Genomic DNA, 24,001 nt, shown 5'->3' with positions numbered 1-24,001 from the left:
TCCACAGGATACGCGTGACACTAACATTGTAACGTTGTATAAGAACAAAGGAGACAGAAGCGACTGCAACAACTACCGTGGAATCTCCCTCCTAAGCGTCACTGGTAAACTGTTCGCTCGCGTCATCCTTGGCAGACTCCAGAAGATTGCTGAGAGGGTGTACCCCGAATCGCAGTGCGGGATCAAACTAGAGAACATAGAAAAGTTCATGTATCTGGGGAGCAACAACACGTATGATTCTAGACTGTAAGAAGGATATAGTAACTAGACTAGTTAAAGCAAGAGTGAGTTTGAGGGTGATTGATAAGATCTGGAAAAGCAAAGCAATTATCTTCCTAAGGAAGTTGAGCATCTTGAAAACGTGTGTATTCAGCAGCATGCTGTACGGACGTGAGACGTGGGTGACAATGAAAGATTCAAATAGAAGGATATTGGCATTTGAAAGGAGTTGTTATAAAAAGATCCTGAGAATAGGATGGATGTAGGTCATCAATGAGCATTATGTAGGAAGATACAGTTGAAATAGAACCTCCCCCTCTCCCCACCTTCAATTTCATGTATCTCATTTGTCAGTTTTTTTTTTTTTTTTATGTTTTTGGACCTCTGTGCTATATAACTGTGAGTCTGTACAGGAAATGCTATTGATCTGAGGAAATGGGTCTGTACCATGAAAGCTCATCACCTAATAAATTATATTGTTAATCTTTAAAGTGCAATACAGGACTGCTGGTTTGTTTTGTTAGACTATAGACTAACACAGCTACCTCTCTGTTACCACTGCAGGTTATACAACAGAAGTTCAACAACGGGAGTTACAACTATTTGGTCACATCTGTAGAATGAACAACAAAGGAAAAGTCAAGACCCTGGTATTTGGCATAAAGGACAGTTTGAAGAGGAGAGGCAGACGCCACGGAGAATGAGTAGATGATATGGTAGATTGGTGCAGAGCTAGTCTACAGAAACTAAGCCACTCTGCACCGGACAGGGAGAGATGGAAGGAAATTGTGAGGGAGGCATCAGACGCCAATGGGCGCTGAGCCCCTGGTTGTTGATGATGAATCCGTGTGAGGACTTTCCCTCTGATCCCATGACACCCGACTTACTATCCCTTGTTCTCCTGGAGTTATAAGCAGCCTGGGTTTTAACCCACGCTCTCTAATCAGTCTTGCCACGTGAGCCGGGCGGGAACTGTGAGCACCGGAGCTGGGTTCTCATCACATGCCGCTCCGTCCGCCCTCCTGCGCCGGGAATCTCCTGCCTGACAAAACAAGCTACGGGAGGGCGCTGCCTCCAGACACCCTTAGCTCTGCCCGCCGCTCCAGCGGCGTGGGAGGGCCGAGCCTGTGCCTGAGAGGCGCTCGCGGCAGACGCCCCCACCGCCCACCGGCTACTGCCTGGGCTGCGCGGCTTCCCCCGGCCCATGGGCCGTGCGGTGGCAGCGGTCAGGGCGGCAGGGCCCTCAGGCTCAGCGAGGGCTCCCCGCCAAGGGCACAGGGCTGGCTGCTGGGGGACGCCCCCCGCCCAGGCTTGTACCACCAAGGCGCAGTGAGACGCGGCCCAGGTTCCCCCGCCTCCTCGCGCGGCTGGTAGAGTCCTCTGCTCCCATTGGCTCTGCCGGCCGGGGCGGGGGCGGGGGCGGAGACGGCCGGACTCCGCCCCCCACGGCGTTCCGTCACCGGCCCGCGCGGCCGGCGGTTTAACCCGCAGGAGGCGCCGGCGAGGAGCGTCTAACAATCGGCGGCCAATCAGAGGGCACGGCCTGCGGGCGCCTGCGCAGTACCGGAGCGCTCGGCGCCGGGTGACTGCGCAGGCGGAAGCGGTCTGTAGTCGTCATGGCGGCCGGCTGGGGCGGCCTGCTGGGCTCCCTGCTGCTGCTCGCGAGCGGGTGGAGGCTGGCGCGAGGCTGGGAGCAGCCAGGTAGGGCTCGGGCCTGGGCGCCAGAGGCAGGCGGCAGCGGCGGCGCTGGGCGGCTCCGCGCCGCAGGGCCCCCCCCCCCCCTTTCGGGCGCGGGGCCTCGGCCTCTGGCGCTCCCGCAGCCGCAGCTCCCTGGCCCGCGGCCCGCGCACCCGGCACCCGGCACAGAGCGGTGCCTGGCGGTGCCGCACGAGTCCTGCCGGCTGCAGCGAGGTTGAAGGGCTGGGCGCTGCCGGCTGTGGCCCGCCGCACCGGCTCAGGGCGGCGCCCGCCGAGGCGGGGCTGGTGGGCCCTGATGGCTGCAGCCCGGGCAGCAGCCGCTGGGTCCGATTGTTAACCCGGTAACTGTTGTAACAGCCTTAGCTGGACGTGGCCCACGGTGGTAAATGGTCCGAGACGCATTGCGCTGTCCGCTGTCCGGTTTGGTCCGTCTCACGGTCACTAGGATTTTAATGGCGTGATTTCAGAAATGGCAGGCGCTGTAATTGTAGGGGCCCTGATCCGGAAAGGAGTTGTCTGGGGAGCGCAACCTTAGGGGTGGGGGGATTGTGGCACTGCTATTCTCACGTCTGCACTGCTGGTGGGTGGTGGTGCTGCTGCAGTCAGAGCTGGGCAGCTGGAGAGCAATGGCTGGTGAGTGGGAATCCAGCTCTGAACGCAGAGAACAGACGTAAGGACAAGAAGGTCTAGTATTAGCAGCTTTGTTTCTGCAGTGCTGCCTGCAGATCTGGGTTTTACATGCCATCCTGGATTCCTAGCTCTGAAAGGAGTAGTAGATGGGTATGATATTGCAATCCTTACTTCTGCACTGCTGCTAGTGGAGTGTTAGCTTCAGAGAAAGATGTCTCGCCAACCTTAGAGATACTGCTCTCAAGTTGCCCAGCTCAGAAGGCAGTGCAGAAGTAAGGGTGGCAATACTGCGATCCTCCTAAAATAGCCTGGTGATCGTTCTGCAATTTCCTCTTGAAAAACACTGGTCACCTCCCATGAAATCTGTACAGTATGGGGTTCAATCACAAAGAAGGCCAGATTGCACAGGAGGACACCAGGTTTCCCAGTCTGCCATGTTTTCCATGCCTGTAAATTTGGGACGGCTCCACTCACTGGACTGACCTAGTATGACTTGTTTTTGTGTATGCATTATTTAGAGACTATATCCAGGTCTCTAACAGAATTTTACTGATGGAGAGAGAGCCATGTTAGTCTGTTACTTCATTACTTGTTTTCATTTTTTTGTCCCCCTGAGAAATTATTATATGGAGTGGGGGTTCTTTGACCTGCATGGCTCATGCATTAGCGTGAATTTTTAGGTGTAAGATTTTTGGCTATACTCATGAAGAAGTGATAGTATATTTAGTCGTCATGATATAGCAATAATTTAATTTTTCAGTGATATAATGGACATTTGATTTAGGGATTGTTACAGTAGATAGGTCATCGATTTATAAATTGACGAAGGCTAGGCTGAAGTTACACCCCCTTTTACTCATTTTTCTTGCTTGAAGATTTCAATTTGTATACCGCTGCGCTGAATGTGATTGACTGGTATGTGGATTTACTAACATCATAGGTTTCTCCTCCACTTTCATTTTTACTAATTTCACATTCAGTTGTAAGTGCCCATCAGAAGTTTTTTGGGAGTCTATAAAACAGACAGGTATATTTTAACCAAATTTTGTTCATGGGTATCTCTGTGGTAGACACAGTCTGGTATTCACTTTTCACAGAGTAGCTACTGCATTGTAGCCAACGGCTCTTGTCTCGTAAGCCTATATGTTGTCTGTGTGGTGTCAGGTGGGCTGTAACATACACAATAACATCTCTTGCAAAGGAACAGAACAGAGCTGGGTCCTATTATAGCAGGGTCTGTAGGTGTCACAAACTTTCAGCCACAGTCAGATTGTTGTTGGGAGTCTCATGTGGTTTTTAAAGTATTCTCTCTTTCTGAAAGCATGTTGGCAGGCTGTTTGTATTAACTGTTACATTTAATCTTGTTCTGAAACAAATTCTTCTTCCATTCTAATTTTGTTAATCTGTGTACTTCCTGTTTCAGGGAGAGTTTTGTTACGAGAGGTTCAAACTCTCACTCTCTACAGAGATCAATATACTGCTTCTCGACGGACATCTCCCATTCCCCAGTTACAATGTACTGGAGGCACAGCCGGATGTGTATATGTCCCTGCAGTTGTTCAGTGTTATAACAAAGGTTGGGATGGCTTTGACATACAGGTAGCTTTGCTTAAAAGTGCACATAGATGAAATGCTAAATATTAAATAAGATTCTCTTTGCACAGGCTGAATGAATTTATCAGCAGCCATAAACTGAAAAGAATCACAAGGAGATTTCTAGATTATAGTGCAGATTATTCCTTTAATGACTGTTTAAAAGCATAGTTTTCAAAGAACATTGTTGGTTAGTTTAACCCCCAAATTTACATTTTGTTATAAACAATTTATACGCTTTTTATTAAAAGAACACTGTCCACCTAATGTGAGCCAAACATTAGGTTTTCTTAGTATATACTTCCTATGACCAGAGACCAATATAAAAGTTTCCATATTGCCCATATGTATCTTCAGTATAAAAATAAGGTCTTGCTTACATGAGAGTTTTTGGTTTTTTGTTTTTTAAAATAGAGTTAGTTAAAACAATGCAAGACCATAAATGGACAGCTTATGTTGGTTTAACTTAAACAGTCAGTTTATGCTAAACCTGAAACCAAGTGTCCTGTAATCAAAACCAGTGGCTTCTACCAGTTTTCACAGGTACTACTTCTGTTATGATTTTTAAAACCCATTTAAGTTAAACTGCTGTAGCTTTCTTCTGTAGACAAGGTCTGCTTTTTGGATCTTTCAAGAGAAGGTGGATTTGTTTTGGCACCTGAAGAAGCAAAAATGTGGTTTCAATTTTAATATTTTATCCAGTTGTCAGAATTTTGGGTAACAGTAAAATATATTTCTGGTGAAGAAAAGCTGAAGTACGAGTCTTAGCAATAGAAACACTTTTAAGATCCTGGTATTTGTAAATTCAGTCAGATCTGCAAGTTTCATTCTGAATTATTTCTTCAGGAATTAGCTTTAGTGAGCATTAAATAGTTGTGTGTCCTATGCCTAAGGCCATTTTTTGTTCAAGATGGGCATGTCTTTAGGTGTTGTATTTATGACTTTCTTTACAAAATGCCTTTGTTACATCATTCTGTTTCTGATCCTGCAATTTAATGTATGTGCGCAGACTTTCTCTGTCACTGGTCTCAGTGGAGCTCCAACTGGATACAAAAGTTTGATGTGTATCAGATTGTAGATCTGGGGCCTTGATTAGTATGTCGTTGCAGCGACTTTACTGCTTTCTTGTGAGAGATGCTTTTTAAAACTTTTTTTTTTAATTATTCTTATCATTGCTTTTTTCTGTTACGTTATACTCCAGGGTAGCCTTAAAAAATGAATGCTTAGAAAAACCTGATGTTAGCAGACTATGGAAACTCTTTGAGTTACAACAAGTTTACATTTTGAATGTTGAATTTCTCCGTTAATGGTTTATGAATCTTGATAGCTAAATATTAAAATACAAATGTTCAGAAGCTCTCGCAAGTATTTTCATATGATTTTATGTACTGTTGCTATAGTTTACTACAAAGAAAAATCTACTCTTGCCTGTTTTCCAGGAAATGGTTACTATGTGTTTTGTTTACTTCTTTCAGTGGGAGTGTAAGGCAGACTTGGACAACTCCTATCGCTTTGGAAGAATTGAAGTGAGCTGTGAAGGCTATGATTATCCAGATGACCCTTACATCTTAAGGGGATCTTGTGGCTTGCAGTATGTGTTAGAGTTAACGGAGGAAGGCCAAAGAAAAGCTAACAGCTTTGGTGGCAGCTATGGCTCCAGCTATTACCAATCAAACAAAGTGAATTCACAGGATTCCTCTGACTCTGCTGCTGGAGTGATTGTTGTAATAGTACTTCTGCTCCTTGCTTATGGATGTTACAAGTTATTCCTTAGTAATCAGCTGCCTCAACAGGGTTTTTCTAGTGACCATGTATACTCCAGGATGCCTTGGGAGAATCATCAGACACCACCTCCTCCTGGTTTTAAATCCAGCTTTACAGGTGTGGTTGTAGTATTACAAACAAAAAGCTATGGGATATTGTTCTGGTGACAGCAAATGTGGGCAGGAAGAGTTAAAAAAGAAAATAATGTCTGCATGCATTGATCAGTATTGTGAAGCCCCTGCAAACCGCACTTGCGGATCAGTACCCTACTGTGCTAAGTGATGTCAAGCACAAGTCAATTTTTTCATCCCTGTCCTTGTCAGGGCCAACAGATTTCAGATGTTAAAAATTTTTCCCTCTTTAACTCATCTCATATTCCATATTGATTTCCCTCAAACTTCTGTGGCATAACATTATGCATGTGAAGTTCACAGCAGGTAAATTTAGATTGGGCGTGTTCAAGGGGATTTTTTTGGAATAACAACTGATCACTCCCTTTTTATTTTTATTTAAAATACTTATCTCTGGAGTTCACCTCTGTTAGCTTTCAGGTCTACTGCTTCCCTGTTATGCTTTTGTTAAACTACGTTATTTGGTGCCAGATATTTTTTAAGTTTACAGTGCTGTTCTACTCTAAAATGTGACTGTAAATGACATAGTGAAGTTCCCTGTCGCCTCAGACTCCAGGTTAAAAGGCTTCTGTTTACAATTAAAAATAAGGTTTTTCTAGCTGGTCATTTTGCACATGCAGCCACAGATTTAAATCAAGCAGTTTTCCCTTGAGTCCTGCATCATCAATAATGATGATTTTATAATTTGATCTTAATTAACAGTTCCATTAATACACACTTGAGACAGAACTACTAGGAGAAAAATGTGTTGGTGTTGTTTTTAATCATTACAGTAAGCTTTCATATCTGGCAGCCCTGGGACTGGTTGCTGGTTATTCAACTATCCTGGATAATGGAGAGGTATAATTAGCAGTGCATAACACTAAAGTAAATAAAAGAATGGATATTAAGAAACTAACAAAAAGTACTTTATTTACCAGCAACAGTAGTATTATACAGTAAACCCTCAAGAAGCGCTATTGTTTTGTGATTAACTCGCATTAACATAAGTTAAGTGCAAACTGAAACCGCCCCCCTCTCCCCTGGCTGCAAGCAGCTGCGTGCCCCTCAGCTGGAGAAGCCAGGGGCTGTGTGGCTCCTCCCCCACCAGTACCCCCATGTGGGAGAAGCCAGCAGCTGGAGCCAGCGTACATGCCATTTCTCCCAGCCAGGGGAGAAGCAGGCGGCTGGAATGGCGGTGGAGTGCTGCTGCTCCACGGCTTCCTCCAGCTGGGGGATGCCAGGGAGCAGCAGATCTCTGCAGAGGCTCCAGTTGCCCGCTCTCCCAGTCAGGGGAATTCTGGGTATTCCCCCCACAACTCCAACTTACACAAAATTTGATTTATGCGGAGGTTGCCCAGGATGCAACCTCCCCGTAAGTCGAGGGATTACTGTACACCGTAAACTTGTGTCGTATTTGCTATATTTGTGTTTACTTTCACCATACTGTATTTAAGGAAAACTTAACTAAAATGTACGTATGGTTAAAATGCTGGTGATTTGAGAGTTCTGGGTAAAAGAGTGCTGAGTATGGAAGAGTTTACTGTAGATTGAGCACATGCTATTGACTGCATTCAGTTACTCAACGTAACAGCAGGTGTGTTGTCAGAAGACTGGGAGGTAGGGTGGCCTAATGTAGAAGACATTGGCAGAGCTGGTTCTATTCCAGGCTTTGCCATTGATCTGCTGTGTACTCTTGGACGTGTTGCCTCACCTTTTGTTTCAGCTCCCATGCTTTATTTGGCTTGCCCGTTTAGATGTAAGCTCTTTGGGACAGGAAATGTCTCTTAACTGTTCTTACCCAGTGCCTAGTACAAACAGGCCCTCTTGGATGGAGACACTCAGCATTACTGTAATACAACTGTTAAACAGAGAGTGCCATTTTCAATGTATTCATTTCCTGAGGACAACTGCTCCCTGAATCCCTTCAAATGGGGCTTGATCCCTTGAAGGACTGAAGTCAGTAGGAGTCAGTCTTGCCGTTCTCCTTTGTTAAAATAATTCTTTAATATGGCATATTTTTGACTCTAAGGATGGCACTATGTTTAACGGTCATTGACTGAAAGGTGATTGTGGTTTTTAGTTTTTTATTTGCATTTGCAATTTGAATTAAGGAGCTGGTGGTTTTGGTGGCAGTTCCAGTCATGAGGCCAATTCAGGACCAGGGTTTTGGACTGGACTCGGAACAGGGGGCCTCCTTGGATACTTGGCTGGTAGTCAAAGGTAAGCACAGGGCTCACTCTCTGCCTGGTCTCCTGAGTCTTTCTTCCTACACTTTACTTGCCTATAAAATATTCACATTGCTTCTGTATTTGAGGTTGCAGGATCCTGCATCCAAGCTACAAAATCGTGCTACAATAGCAATTCCCAGCCAAGGGTGCAACTTCCACAGATGGGGCATTTTAAGAGTTCTTTGAGACTGTTTTTTTTTTTCAGTTAAGCAATACCATTGGAGCTTGCTTAGATAAACTGCAAATTTTAAAAGCCATGTACAAAGAAACAGGCTAAAACTTGGTTTACAATAATAAACTAATTGAAATATCTGAGACTGCATTTGAAACCTTTATTTAAAAATCAAAACATTTTGTAAACTCTTACGTGAAACCTACTAGGAATAGAAAGAGCTGCCATTTTAGTGGGATTTTGTTGTTCTGCAGGGACTTCGCACTGCTCAAACTGATCTTCTACAAGAGTGTTTGTTTATCAAGGTACTGGGGTAGCTGCAGGTATGCCAACTCATCTTTTATTGGAATGTAGGAATATAAGGGGCTGTGTTTTTACTTACTCTATAAGAGGAAAAAATTGGGATACTAACTGATAAAAGCTCCATAATTCTAATACAAAAGATGCTGGAGTGCAGTGATGTTTCAATCCATTTTAAAAACTGATTTGCAGAGAGCTGGATGAGACAAACTGGAAACTTTGTAGAAAAAACAGTTTGGGATCAGACCCCAGTTGTGATGTAGAAGAAGCAACAGAATGGGCAAACAGAAGTAAAAGTTTTTATAGATATGATTGAACGCACACAGCATGAGTTCGTTAGTAGGAAGAAACAAATTTTTACAGTGCGATGCTTTTTATAGAAAAGTGGCTTACTGAAGTAACTTGTCACCCTAATAGGGCTCCTAGGATGTTTCAGATACCCAGATTTTTTTTTAACTTGAAACTTGTCGAAATACCAGGAAATTTGAAAATTAAAAAAGGTGTGCTTTTTGGCTTCAGTCAGTGGTCTTGAATGCTCAGAGTGCTGGAAATTCAAGTCACATTTCAGTGGCCTAAATAAGTATTTAAGAGCCTAACTTTAGCTTCCTATCTTAGAACAGATTTTAGGCCAACATTTTCAAATTTGTGAAAGCACGTGTCACAAGGACATCAGTGTGATCCCAATCCCATAGTAGCTAAACTCTTCTTTCCCCATAGTCTTGACAAGAATAAGAAGAAATTGTGATCCAAACTTGGTGTGAAGGAGTAAATTTTGGATTTTCAAAAAGTAGGAATTCCTTGCTTATAGAAGTTTATAGTAAACTGAATTGAGATCTGTCAAAGATCATAAATTTTACTTAGCATTTTTTTCCTCACACCTGAATTGCTGCTGTTCATATTTTTTTCCAGTAAAATATCCTAAAAATAAGTTAAAACATATTTTTTAACATTACATGAATGAGAGCAGAATAAAATACTTGCCAGACTGGGTCAAAAATCAAGTCTAGCTTCTGACAATATTCAACATCAGATACTTCTTAGGAAGATATAAGAAGCTACCTAATTCCTAGAAATTAGAGACTGGTTAAATCCTGAAGCATGAGATTTAATATCTCTTCCAAAACTTATTATGTATAACTCTGAGAATCCTTGTTATTCATATAGCTTTCCAGTTCCTCTTTGCATCTTGCTAAGTTTCAGGCCTAAAAATAAGAATGCGTATAATTCTTTTTCTACTCATGTCTGCTTTTTTTTTTTTTCCTAGAAGAAATGTTTTGCTCTGGATAGTAATATCTTAAAAAGCAACCTTTATTTAAAAGTAAAAAAGCTTAAACTCATGTTTCTTTCGTTAGGGCACAACCACGTTCCTCTTATTTTCCATATACTGGTCCTACTGCTCCGCCTTCTACAGGAGGAAATTCAAGTGGCTCTACAGGGCCTCATACCTCAGGGACAAGAACTGCTTCTGGTAAGGCAAAGATCGTTTTAATTTCTTGCAGCTCCTCAAGAGATTTTGGGGCTCATCCAAAGCACATTGAAATAATTGGATGGACTCCTGGGATTTTGGTGGCCTTGGGATCACCTCTTCCTAGGCAAAATAAAACCTAACATTGCCAAGGAGATATTCTGTATAATTTCCTTGATTGTGTGTCAACTTCCTGCTGTACACAGCTTCTTTCCTAAAGCATTATTGATTAAATAACACACAACCAAAATGCCAAATGAGAGAGACAAGGTGACAAATGACATTTGAACACTGCCACCTCTGGCTCTTTAATGACCATGTTCAGGAATTCAAAACTGGTACTTAGAACTATAGCAATGTAGGGCTGGAAGGGACCTCAAGAAGTCAGCTGGTCCATCCTGCCCTATACTGAGGCAGGATTAAGTAATCCTACATCATCATCATCCCTGATTTGTTCTTAAAAACCCACGATGACTGGAATTTCTCTAACCTCCCTTGGAAGCCTATTCCAGTACCTAACTATCCATATAGTCCGTTTCCCCAGTAGCTAACATGAGACTCACTGTAAACCAAACAGAGTATTTCTTGCTGGACGTGGAGAACAATCAATTCCCATCTTCTTTATAACAATCTGTTGCATAGCTGAATGCTGTTACCTTGTCCTCTCTGTCTTCTCCACAGTAGTTGATTAAATATAATACATTTCACATAGAAATAATGAAATTAGAAGACCAGTAGGATTTGATTGCAACACTGTGCAGTCTTTGTTCTGCTCCTTGTGCATCTGCATTGTTACAATTTACAATTACATCAACATACAATATTAATTTTTCTCAGGACCTCACCCTCAGTCACCGTGGAAGCTGCTGCGTGACTAAAGCTGCTGAGCTGTATTTTTATCCTAGGTATTTGGTGTGTGGTTCCCTTCTTCGTTCCCAATCCCTCACTAAATCCCCAGACTGTAGGAGGAAAGGATCCACTGGGCTGTCTGGTGGTTTGGAGTACGGCATAGAGATTTTTCTGTCTAGTGTCCCATGTTCCCTACAATTTCAGTAGTCAGAAGAGCCTGTGATAACACTATTGCAGTTTGTAGTGTAGACAGAACCTCAGAAGTATTTCTGAACTGAACTAAAACTCCAGATGATGAAACAGTTATGATTCCATCTTTGCTTGAAACTGGAGCTAGGCTGTAACCAGCTCTTCTATAAGTCCTTTCTCATGTAAATAGGTTTTGTCATTCCAGATCATCATCTTTTCTTGTTTCCATGGAGTTGGTAGAGTTGCTCCAGCAATGAGTTTCTTTATCTTGCTCCTGCTTGAATAGTGGCAGCTTATGATAGGTATCATAGCTGTGTTTTAAGATATTTCTCACTGATTAATATGGGGGGCCAGGAGTTGATTTATTAATGAATATATTATGGTAGCACCCAAAGACTGCATCCGCACTGTACACAGAGCATTCAAACAGTTTCCTGGTTTGGAGGGTCTTTAGTCTAAATGATAAATGTGGAGCTTTCCTACAGCCCTTCAGTGAAAATCATGTTACCTGCACTGGGCCCATCCTTAAGTGTCTGCAGCCTTCATCAGTCTGTCTTAGGGATTTCTCTTCTCTTCTGTTTGTGTGGATTATTTTTGTGTGTTTTAGTAAATGCTTGTCAAAAATTGGACAGTCCAAGTCATCACTTAGAAATCTTTCCCAGGCCAGCTCAGTGTGCGAGAGGGTGCACTAATCCCATGACTACCCTTGACTGTTATTAGTGTGTACAAGTGTAAAAGATCAAGAACCAAATGGAAAGCTGATGGCTGAGCTAAGACTGTCAAGGATTTTGTAATGATTGTCTTCTTCCTTCGCAGGTTGTGGAGGCACAAAAAGGAGATAATGATCTTAGCTCCCTGGCATGGTTGCAGTTAAATACATCCTTTGTTCCTGCATTTAGTGCCTGCTTTTTCAAATATGGATCTTCAGTTTCTAAAGCTACTGACATTCTTTTCCTGTGGACTTATGGACTGGGTGTGGAGTTAGAAATATCTCCACACCATATTGTTTATTTTAATAAGATGCTTCTTGGATTTAGATGTTGTAGATATGCTTTGGATACCAATTTTAAAATAAAATAGACATAAATCAGGGAGCAGGTACTACTCTAAGGGGTGAGGATTTTTCTTTTATGCATTCAGACTCAGGCCTCTCTGACTGCATGGGACAGGAATGAAGGAGTAAATATAGGCAATGACTTTTTCATAGCCCTAACAGAGAGCTTGGATAGTGCCATCTTGTTCAGAGATTTAGCAGATGTCAGACCACTCTATTTTCCTACAGTAACACAGTTTTCCAAGTTTACAAAGCACTGTCTTTGCAATCTTCAGTAATTTAGTGATCTGCCAATTGTATCTGTTCTCCTTTTCCAAGATAAATGGCTTAATCATGCTCTGGGAGCCAGTTCTTTTGAACCAGGGCTCCTCAACCTTTGTGCTTCAGCACCTGCACTGTTGGACAATTCCCTGGCACACTGGTAAGCTTGGTAGTAAGCACTCAGGCCCAGCTTGACTGAGACCAATACCTGAATGTAGGACTCCTAGGAGATGTTTACATTGCAGCTTGGAGATATAATGCCCAGCATGGGTTGATAGACTTTCACTAACTCAGCTCCAGATTGAATGCTAAAAACAGCTGTGTGGATACTGCAGCACAGGTGATGGCTCAGGCTCAGGGCTTGGAGTAAGATAACTAGCCAGTGCTCTAGCAGCCAGATTGACATTTTTCGTGCACTAAGAGTGCTAAAATCGTAACTTGTATTTGCAGTTTAAGCATACCCCTACCAAGTTGTCTGAATGCCCTGTGCAGCTTTTGTTTTTGAAAATGTGGCCTTTTTCTGTAACATGGGCTCTGTGGCCCTTTGGTATTGCTTTCTGATGCTATTTTGGAGCCACCAGTGTTGGGCTCTGTGGGAGTTTCCCCTGGCCTCCTTACATCATGGGTTGTGTATGGGGAGCAAAGAAGGGTGCTTTAAAAAGAAAAGAAATTGGATCCTCTAAGGACCCCTGGAGGTTTGAAGAGAATAATATGACTTTGAAACCAGGTAAATATCAGAGGTGGTGTTAGTCTGTAGCCACAAAAACAGTGAGGCATCTGTGTGCCTTAAAGACATATAGATTTATTTGGACATAAGCTTTTGATGGCAAAAACCCACTTTGTCAGATGCATGGAGTGGAAATTACAGAGGTGGGCATAAATATAGCTGTTACATAAATCTGTTAGTCTCTGAGGCGCCACGGGACTCCGCATTGTTTTTGCGCATAGGTGTATACTGGAAGCTCTTGGTGATTTAGTAATGACAGTTAGATTTAGTAATTACCTTAATTGTATTTCTGTATCAGCAAAAGCCTTGATGTAGACCTGGCCTCAATGCAAGTAGGCGCAAAAAGAAAAATATAACCACAACCATTTTTCAGCACGAATTCAATTAAGATGATTTTGCCTGAACATAAGAATGGCCATACTGGGTCAGAGCAAAGGTCCATCCAGCCCAGTATCCTGTCTGCTGACAGTGGCCAATACCAGGTGCCCCAGAAGAAGTGGACCAAACAGTGATCTTTCTCCTGCCATCTAGCTCCAGCTTCTGACAAACAGAGGCTAGGAACACCATTCCTTACTCATCCTGGCTAATAGCCATTAATGGACCTAATCTGCATGAATGTATCTAGCTCTTCTTTGAAGTCTGTTATAGTCTTAGCCTTCTTAGCTTCCTCTGGCAAGGAGTTCCACAGGGTGACTGTGCTGTGTGAAGAAGTGTCCTTTTATTTGTTTTAAACCCACTGCCCATTAATTTCATTTGGTGTCCTCTAGTTTTGATATTATGAGAGCAAGTAAATCATTTTTCCTTGTTCATTTTCTCTCACTTTCTCTACACCATACATAATTTTATATACCGCCATCATATCCCCCCCTTAGTGTCCTCTTTTCTAAACTGAAGAGTCCTAGTCTCTAATTTCTCTGCAAATGGCACCCATTCCAAACCCCCTAATCATTTTAGTTGCCCTTTTTGAACCTTTTCTAATGCCAGCAAATTATTTATTTATTATAAGGAGACCAGAATTCAAGATGCAGGTGTACCATGGTTTTATATAAGGACAATCAGATATTCTCTGTCTTCATCACTTTTTTAATGATTCCTAACATCCTGTTTTCTTTTGACTGCCGCTGCACACTGCAGGGATGTTTTCAGAGGACTATACACGATGACTCCAAGATCTCTTTCCTGATGAGTTCTAGCTAAATTAGCTCGCATCATATTGTATGTATAGTTGGGGTTATTTTTTCCAATGTGCATTACTTTACATTTATCCACATTACATTTCATTTGCCATTTTGTTGCCCAGTCACTCAGTTTTGTGAGCTCCTTTTAAAGTTCTTCACAGTTGGCTTTGGTCTTAACTATCATGAGCAATTTAGTGTCATCTGCAAACTTTGCCACCTCAGAGTTTAGCCTTTTCTCCAGATCATTTATGAATAAGTTGAATAGGCTTGGGCCTAAGACTGACCCTTGGGGAACACCACTAGCAACCCCTCCATTCTGAAAATTTACCATTTATTCCTACCTTGTTTCCTGCCTTTTAACCAGTTCTCAATCCATGAACAGATCTTCCCTCTTATCCCATGACAATTTATGTAAGAGGTTTTGGTGAGGGACCTTGTCAAAGGCTTTCTGGAAATCCAAGTGCAGTATATCTACTGGATCCCCCTTATCTGCATGTTTGTTCGACCAATTCAGAGAACTCTAGTAAGACATTATTTCCCTTTCCAGAAACCGTGCTGACTTTCACTCAACAAATTGTGTCTGACAATTTTATTCTTTACTATGGTTTCAAATAATTTGCCCAGTGCCAATGTTAGACTTACTGGTCTATAATTGCTGGGATTGCCTCTTGAGCCCTTTTTAAATATTGGCATTATGTTAGCTATCTTCCAGTCACTGGGAACAGAAGCTGATTGCAAGGATAGGTTACAAACCACAATTAATAGCTCCACAATTTCGCATCTGAGTTCTTTCAGAACTCTTGGGTGAAGGCCATCTAGTCCCAGTGACTTGTTGCTCTGAAGTTTATCAGTTAATTCCAAAACAACCTCTAATGACCCCTCAGTCTTGGACAGTTCTTCAGATTTCTCACCTACAAAGGACAGCTCAGATTTGGGACTCTCCCTAACTATCTCAGTCGTGAAGACTGAAACAAAGGAATTCATTGAGTTTCTCTGCTATGTCTTTGTCATCTTTGAGTGCTGCTTTTGTATATCGATCGTCTAGGGGTGCCACTGGTTGTTTAGCAGGCTTCCTGTCTCTGATATACTTAAAAAACATTTTGATATTGCTTTTTGAGTTTTTGGCTAGCTGTTCTTCAAACTCCGTTTTGGTTTTTCTTATTGTGTTTTTTACATTGACATTGGCAGTGTTTATGCTACTTTTTATTTTCCTCACTAGGATTTGACTTCCACTTTTTAAAAGATGCCTTTTTATCTCTGACAGCTTCTTCTACATGGTTGTTAAGCTAAGGTGGCTCTTTGTTGGGTCTTTTACTATGTTTTTTAATTTGGGGTAAACATTTAAATTGAGCCTCTGTTATGGTGTCTTTGAAAATTTCCCATGCAGCATGTGGGGATTTTACTTTAGTCACTGTACCTTTTAATTTCCATTTAACTAACCCTCTGTTTTGCATAGTTCCCCTTTCTGAAATTAAATGCCACAGTATTGGACTGCTGAGATGTTCTTTCCACCACAGGAATTTTAAATGTTATATTATGGTCACTATTTCCAAGCGGTCCTGTTACGTTTACCTCTTGGACCAGATCCTGCACTCCACTCAGAACTAAATCAAGAATTGCCTCTCCCCCTGTGGGTTCCTATACTACCTGCTCCAAGAAGCAGTCAGTTAAGGTATCAGAAATTTTATCTCCACATCTCATCCTGGGGTGACATGTACGCAGTCAATTTGGGGATAATTGAAATCCCCTACTATTATTGAGGTTATTGTTTTGATTGCCTCTCTAGTCTCCCTTAGCATTTCATAGTCATTATCACTGTCCTGGTCAGGTGGTCAATAGTATATTTGTACTGCTATATTCTTATTAGAGCACGGAATTTCTATCCATAGAGATTCTATGGAATCTTTTGATTCATTTAAGATTTTTCACTTCATTTGATTCTACATTTTCTTTCACATATAGGGCCACTCCCCCACCTGCACAAACTTTTTAGTCCTTCCAGTATATTTTATACTTCAGTATGATTGTGTCCTATTGATTATCCTCATTCCACCGAGTTTCTGTGATGCCTTTGTATCAATATCCTCCTCTAACACAAGGCACTCTAGTTCACCCATCTAATTATTTAAATGTCTAACATTTGCATGTAAGCATTTAAAAGCTTGTCGCTATTTGTTTGCCCTTTGGTGATCCTTTCTCTTGTGATTGTTTCTATTAATAGACTCTCCTCTAAGAGAAGTCTCTGTCAAATCCACATGCTGCTCTGCACCAATCAGCTTTCCTCCATTTCTTAGTTTAAAAACTGCTCTACAACCTGTTTAATGGTAAGTGCCAGCAGTCTGGTTCCACTTTGGTTTAGGTGGAATTCATCTTTGGGGAATTCATTCATCCCCAAATTTTTGCCTAATAAATCTTAAACCCTTCCTCCCTACACCATCATCTCATCCATGCATTGAGACTCTGAATTTCTGCCTGCCTACCTAGCCCTTCATGTACTGGAACCACTTCTGAGAATGCCTCCATAGAGGTCCTGGATTTCAGTCTCTTTCCTAGCTTCCAGACCCTCTCTCCTACTCTTCCGTATGTCATTGGTACCTACATGTGCCACAACCACCAGCGCCACCCCAGCACTACACATAAGTCTGTCTAGATGCTTAGAGATCTGCAACCTTCGCACCAGGCAGGCAAGTCACCAGACGGGTTTCCTGGTCATTTCAAACCCAGCTATGTAGGTCTGTATCCAAAGCCTAGATGGCTCTTCTCGTTGCCTTGTTTTCCACAAAATGCCATGCTATTTTGCAGAGCACCTGTGATACCAGTGCACTCTTGAGTGACTGTTACACCCCATCATGGGCTTTGCAGTCAGCATTATTAGCCTGTACATCCAGCTGAAAGGCTTTGTGTATGTCACATTTTGTTTAAGAGGGGAAATGACCTTGTCAGCTCTGGCCCTCCCTCTTACTGGGACCCCACTCTTTAAATACCTCTCTGAAACCACCCTCCCCGACTCATGCATCTGATGAAGTGGGTCTTTGCCCACGAAAGCTTATGCTCCAAAATATCTGTTAGTCTATAAGGTGCCACAAGACTTCTTGTTGTTCTGCGGACTGTGTTACACAGATCGGACTAGGGACACAGAATGGCCCTTTTTGGCCTTATAATGTATCGGACACTCAGCTGGAGTGAAATTGTTTTCCTCAAACACTGAATTTTGGCTCATTTCCCCCCACATTTTAGGCTTGATCCTGTTCTTAGTGAAGTCAATGGGAGTTTCACTATTGACTAAAATGAAGTAAGATCAGGCGTTTAGTAGCTTATAAGAGCAGCTTTGTCAAGGGTTCTTCTAACACCAGAATTTCAAGTTAAGCTGCCAGGGCTGATAGGACCAGGCCTGTTCTTTAAAAGAAAGTGTTGGGTGTTGCAATCAAGTTAACACCTGAGGACTACTACCACCACAAGTAGCCTTATACCTGTGAAAATAAAGACTCCAAACAAGAGACAAAGCTACACGTATAACAGGCACGGGGCACGTTCTGCTCAATTGCTTGTTTATCTGCCATTAATTTGTGTTGCTGTATAAGCCTGAGAAACCAAAATTTCACTATGAACTGAAGAGCAGGGACTTTCTTTTTCTTAGGTGTGCGTACTATAAGCAGCACAATAGTTATCCCTTGTTAGAGCTTTCAGGCATCACCATAATGCAAAGAATACAAAGTAATTACAACAGCAATCACTTGACTGCTAACCCTGTATCTTATTAGGCTTTTCAAGGAGAACAGTCTTTTTCCACCCCAAAAGTGCAACCATACGCTTGTTAATTCTGAATCTGTTGTAGGTTAAAAAGAACTGCACATGTGCCCCCTTCTCTCTCACTTATGATTGCTGGTATTGAAAGGAAAAACAAATGGTGCTCTGACTGCAGAGCCTATAGCTGTTTAAAAGTGCAAAAGACAGACCGATCCAAAGGCCTGTAGTCAGTGCAACCCCTGGCAGTGAAGATGTGCTCCACTGTCCACAGCCACCTGGTGGAGACATGCAAAACTGTGTTTGTCTAAGCCGCTCGTCAAAGTCAAACAAATAAAATGGACGTAATTTTGTAGCGTAGACATACCCTAACTTGGGGATAAGAATTTCAATAGGGAGCAAAATGTCCAAAGTTACCTTTGTGAGCCTGGCTTTTGCTCCACAGGTATTTACTCCAGTGATGTTAATGGGCCATTTATGAAGTTAGATAGATATAACAGTGTGGTAAATGTGAGCTCAATAATAAAGTGAAAGGAATTAAACATATATTAAATGTTTATAGGGTCAGTAAAAATTAAGCAAATGAGCAAGACAGTTTGACGAGGTGCCTCTTTCAGAATTTACCATGGTAATTCTTTGCAGTATTTCATACAGTTGGAATGAAAGACTCCACAGCATTAGTCATTTTCTGCAGTCTCCTGATGGTCCTGAAAACTCAAAACCACCATTTACAAGTACAAAACGTTACCAAAAATATTTATTTGGCATTCTGAGGGCTATCGTTCACGTTAGTCTCCAGGTTAACTGTATGCCACATAAATTGGGGTCCCTTTCACTTTTATTGCTGGCCCTTGTCTACTGCAGAAACATGCACAGAGCTGAGGTGAAGAAAGAGCTATTTACATATGCAAGGAAGGAATCCTACAGCAGATCCAGTTGCCACAAGAATAAGTTGTTTCTACTTCATTTTGGACTTTGTCCCACAGCTGGGCCTTGCTTAGAGAGAGGTAAACTGCCATAAAATGGGAGGTATAATTTCTTCCCTACCAGTAACCCCAGAACCCTTTTATTTAATGTAATCAAATGGTTGCCATTGCCTGACTGACTGATTTCTCTTATTGACTTGAGTGATGTAGGATGAATGAGGAGGGTTGGTCAGATGAGTGATGATGTGCTGACTATGAAAAAAACCAAATACAAATAAAATCTGATGCCAATACAACTAAATGATAAAAGATATCAGCTTGGACATTGCCCAGATAAATAAGGTCCGCAGCACTAATCAAGCAATGGGGGTTGGGTCAACTAGTTGGCTACCAAAACAAAATGACACCTAACACATATACTATCAATTGGTACGTGGAATGTCCAAACGCTGTGTGTAACTGGAAGATTAGAGCTGCTTCAGAAGGAGATGGAGAGATGCCCTTCTCTCCCAGTCCAGGTATATTGCATTGGTAAGTCACGCCTGACCAATCTGATTAGTTTCTACAATGAGATAACTGGCTCTGTGGCTAGGGGAAAATCAATGGATGTGATTTATCTTGACTTTAGCAAAGCTTTTGATACAGTCTCCCACAATATGCTTGGCAGCAAGTTAAAGGAATGTGGATTGGATAAATGGACAGTAAGATGGATAGAAAGCTGGCTAGAAGGTCGGGCCTAGCAGGTAGTGATCAACGGCTCAATGTCAGGAGGGCAGTCAGTTTCTAGTGGAGTGCCCCAAGGTTCACTTCTGGGTCCAGTTCTGTTCAACATATTTATCAGTGACCTGGATGAGGGGTTGGATTGCACCCTCAGCAAGTTTGCAGATGACACTAAGCTAGGAGGAGAGGTAGATATGCTGGAGGGTAGGGATAGGGTCCAGACTGACTTAGACAAATTGGAAGACTGGGCTGCAAGAAATCTGATGAGGTTCAATAAGGACAAGTGCAGAGTCCTGCACTTGGTCCGGAAGAATCCCAAGCATTGTTACAGGCTGGGGTCCAACTGGCTTGGTAGTAGTTTTGCAGAAAAGGACCTGGGAGTTGTAGTGGGCGAGAAGCTGGACATGAGTCAACACTGTGCCGTTGTAGCCAAGAAAGCTAATGGCATATTAGGTTGCATCAAGAGGAGTGTTGCCAGTAGATCCAGAGAAGTGATTGTTTCTCTTTATTTGGCTTTGGTGAGGCTGCATCTGGAGTACTGTGTCCAGTTCTGGGCCCCCAATTATAGGAAGGATGTGGATACGCTGGAAAGGGTCTGGCGGAGGGTGACCAAAATAATTAGGGAGCTGGAGCATATGACCTGTGAAGAAAGGTTGAGGGAACTGGGACTGTTTAGTCTGCAGAGGAAAAGACTGAGGGGGGACTTGATAACAGCCTTCAGCTTACTGAAGGGAGGCTGCAAAGAGGCTGGAGAGAGGCTGTTCACAGTGGTCATGGATGGCAGAACATGGAACAATGGTCTCAATTTGTGGTTGGGAAGGTCCAGGTTGAACATTAGGAGAAACTTTTTCACTAGGAGGGTGGTGAAGCATTGGAATGGTCTACCCAGGGAAGGAGTGGAATCTCCATCCCTGGAGGTGTTTAAGTCTCGCCTTGACAAAGCCCTGGTGGGGCTGATCTGATGGGTTTCGTCCTGGGTGGGGCAGGGGGCTGAACTTAATGACTTTTTTAGGTCTCTTCCAGCTCTATTGTTTTATGATTCTATGCGCTGGATGGCATCAGGAAAGATGTGCGGTTGCAAAGTCATTCGGTCAGGGAACAAAACGAAGCATGAGGCAGGAGTTGGATTCCTCCTTAGCAAAAGAGCTAGAGGAGTATTGTTAGGATATGCACTGGTGAGTGCAAGAATGATGGTAGCGAGATTCAAAGCAAAACTGTCCAATATCTCAGTCATTCAGGTGTATGCACCCATATCAGACAGTACAGAGGAAGAGATTGAGCTATTCTTTAAAGACTTGAGAAAGACACTAGAGAAGATGCCGAAGAGAGACGTGTTGATCATCGGAAAAGATAGAAACATGAAGGTCGGAACAGATCACGAAGGTTGGGAGAGAGTCATGGGAAGCTTTGGATACAGAGAAAGAAACAAATGAGGCAAGAAATTAGTAGAGTTTGCTATGGAGCATGAGATGGTGATCTGCAACATGACATTCCAACAAAAGGACTGTAGGAAGTGGACATGGTGATCAAATGATGGTAAGTCCAAGAACATGACAGATATGATTTTGATCAGAAGATGGGTAACATCAGTACAGCAGTGCCGAAATTTCCAAGGAGCAGATATAGATTTGGACCACAGTATAGTGATTGGAAACATCAAGATGAAACTCAAGAGAAAGTGTAAGACACAGTTTAAAAAAAGAAGAGAAAGGGCAAGGCTAGGAGAGTAAGAAATAGGGACTGCATACAGAGCAGCACTCAAAGAGAAGATTAGCCACAGAGAATGTGGCCACAGAGAAAGATCTAGATAAGAGAGTCGAAGGGATAGCCAAGGAGATAGAAGAGGCAATTGTGCAGACTGTTTGAGAAGAAGAGTAGATCAATAAGAAGTGGATTCCACAGGAGACACTGAAGAGGCTCCAAGAGAAGAGAGCGCTCGAGATCAGAAGGGATGTTTCCAAGAGGGCGGAACAGCAATATAAGGTGAAATGCAAGGAGGTAAGGAAAGTGACCAGAAGGAATAAGGTGAAATAGTTAGAGGAGCAGTGTGAAGATACAGAGAGGTATTACGGCGAATATAAGATCAGGGAGGTGTATAAGGAATGTTAATAGGAAATGGCAGCCAAAGCAGATGGCAAGCAAAGATGAGAATGACAAGGTACTCATGAACAAGGAGAAGGTTGTGCGGTGATGGACGAGATATTGCACTGATCTGTACAAAGCACAGTTGGACCCAAGTGTCTCAGAGGGACTGATCGAATAACTGAATGATATATCTCCACTGAGCATTGAGAGTGCGACTGATGATATTTCAGAGGAGGAAGTAGAAAAAGCAGTGAAACAACTAAAGAACAACAAGAGCCATAGAAATGATAAGATCACAGGACAGATGATTAAATATGGCAGGAAAAGTATGATTCAGGAAATACACCAACTGTATAATATAGCATGGAAAGAAGAGAAGGCATCTAAGGAATGGACAAGATCCTTGCTAGTGACAATGCACAAGAAAGGAAGTGCATTGGAGTGCAAGAACTACAGAACAATTGCCCTAATGAGTCATCTAGGCGAGGTGCTGATGATGATACTGACAGACTAAGACTGCAGATAGAAGAACATCTAGCGGATGAACAAGTGGGATTCAGGAAAGATAGAAGTACCATACAGCAGACATTGGCACTATGATAGTGGAGAAAGCCTGATGAAAGCACAAGAACATCTACGCTTGCTTCATCAATTTTCAGAAGGTATTTGACTGTATAGATCAGAAAGTGACTTAGGCTGCGCTGGAGTCGTATGGAGTGGATAGTAGACTGATACGGTTGTTGAAGGATATCAATGACAATGCAGAGGCAGACGGTGAGAAAATGTGGGTGGTTGGGAAGTTTGTTTAGAACAAGTAAAGGCATCAGACAAGGAGATCTGATATCACCAAGTATCTTTATCATGCCTCTAGAGAGAGCAATGGATAAGATCAAGGAACAGGTAGAAGGGCAATCTGTGCATGGGACAAGAATTAACAACTTGAGATTCGCTGATGATACAGTTATTATTGAGGAAGATGAGGAGAAGCTAGGAAAAATGGTACAGGTGCTAAACAAGGAAGGGAAGTGGTACAGACTGATTATGAATGTCGATAAAACAAAAACAATGATATTTAGAGATAAGGAAATAGGAAGGAAAATCAGTGTAGACAGGATTGAACTAGAGAATGTAGAGAAGTTCACTTATCTGGGGAGTAACATAATGTATGATCTAGACTGTAAGAAGGAAATAGTGATGAGAATAGCAAAAGCAAGAGTGAGTTTAAAGGTGATGGATAAGATCTGGAAAAGCAAAGTGATTAGCTGAGGAACGAAGCTGTGTGTCTTGAAAACGTGTGTTTCAGCAGCATGTTGTAAGGATGTGAGAAATGGGGTGATGATAAATGATTTGAAGAGAAGGATATTGGTGTTCGAGAGGACTTGTTATAGAAACATCCTGAGAATAGGATGGATGCAGAAGGTCACCAATGAAGAATTATATAGGAAGATATAGCTGAGAGAGAACCTACTGCAGAAGGTTATACCACAGAAGTTACAGCTATTCAGGCATATTTACAGAATGAACGAGGAACGAAAAATCATGAATTTGGTATTTGGCATAATGGACAGTTCGAGTAGGAGAGGCAGACCCCACACAGAATGGGTAGATGATATGGTAGGCTGGTGCGGAGGTAGTCTACTGAAACTAAGCTTCTCCGCACTGGACAGGGAAAGATGGAAGGAAACAGTGAGAGAGGCATCAGACACCAACAGGTGCTCAGCCCATGGTTGATGATGATGATGATGATGCAAATAGATTAAAAAAATTGTCATGGATGGTGCTTGGTCATGCTGTGAGTGTAGGGGACTGGACTCAATGACCTCTCGAGGTCCCTTCCAGTTCTATGAGATATGTATATCTCCATCTTATATATTTTAGTGTAGGCAGTTTCCTCTGACGTTTGCAATTTTGTTCTCATTCCCTTTCAGCAAATTCAATCTTGGTTAACATTACATGTTCTCCTTTGTAGCGCAGCTCAGAATTTGTATTGGGTGTGCGATCATGGAATAATTCATAATGTAATTAAGTATGCACAATTGTAAGACATTGCAAGTATGAATGCTAAATGAGAAATAGTGCAACTTGG

The 24,001-nt window shown here is 42.4% G+C and overlaps 1 protein-coding gene across 4 annotated transcripts; it reads left to right on the top strand.

Annotated features, from left to right (window-relative positions):
- Nucleotides 1-1,795: 1,795 nt before the first annotated feature.
- Nucleotides 1,796-20,215, top strand: SARAF (store-operated calcium entry associated regulatory factor). 4 transcript variants are annotated; one of them, XM_074993931.1, is made up of 7 exons: nt 1,796-1,920; nt 3,971-4,146; nt 5,616-6,021; nt 8,132-8,237; nt 8,672-8,740; nt 10,070-10,185; nt 12,037-20,215. In XM_074993931.1, the coding sequence occupies exons 1-7, from the start codon at nt 1,836-1,838 to the stop codon at nt 12,060-12,062; spliced, it is 984 nt and encodes a 327-aa protein (XP_074850032.1). In that variant the 5' UTR covers nt 1,796-1,835; the 3' UTR covers nt 12,063-20,215. The 4 variants fall into 4 exon arrangements, with proteins under 4 accessions (XP_074850032.1, XP_074850031.1, XP_074850034.1 ...); XM_074993930.1 differs by having other exon boundaries at nt 8,129-8,237; nt 12,037-20,209; XM_074993933.1 differs by lacking the exon at nt 8,672-8,740 and having other exon boundaries at nt 12,037-20,211.
- The last annotated feature ends 3,786 nt before the right edge of the window (nt 20,216-24,001 follow it).

Source organism: Carettochelys insculpta, chromosome 4, assembly GCF_033958435.1.
Source record: "Carettochelys insculpta isolate YL-2023 chromosome 4, ASM3395843v1, whole genome shotgun sequence".
Lineage (NCBI taxonomy): Eukaryota > Metazoa > Chordata > Testudines > Carettochelyidae > Carettochelys > Carettochelys insculpta.
Note: the sequence above shows the minus strand (reverse complement) of the source record. Positions and strands in the feature narration are given on the sequence as shown.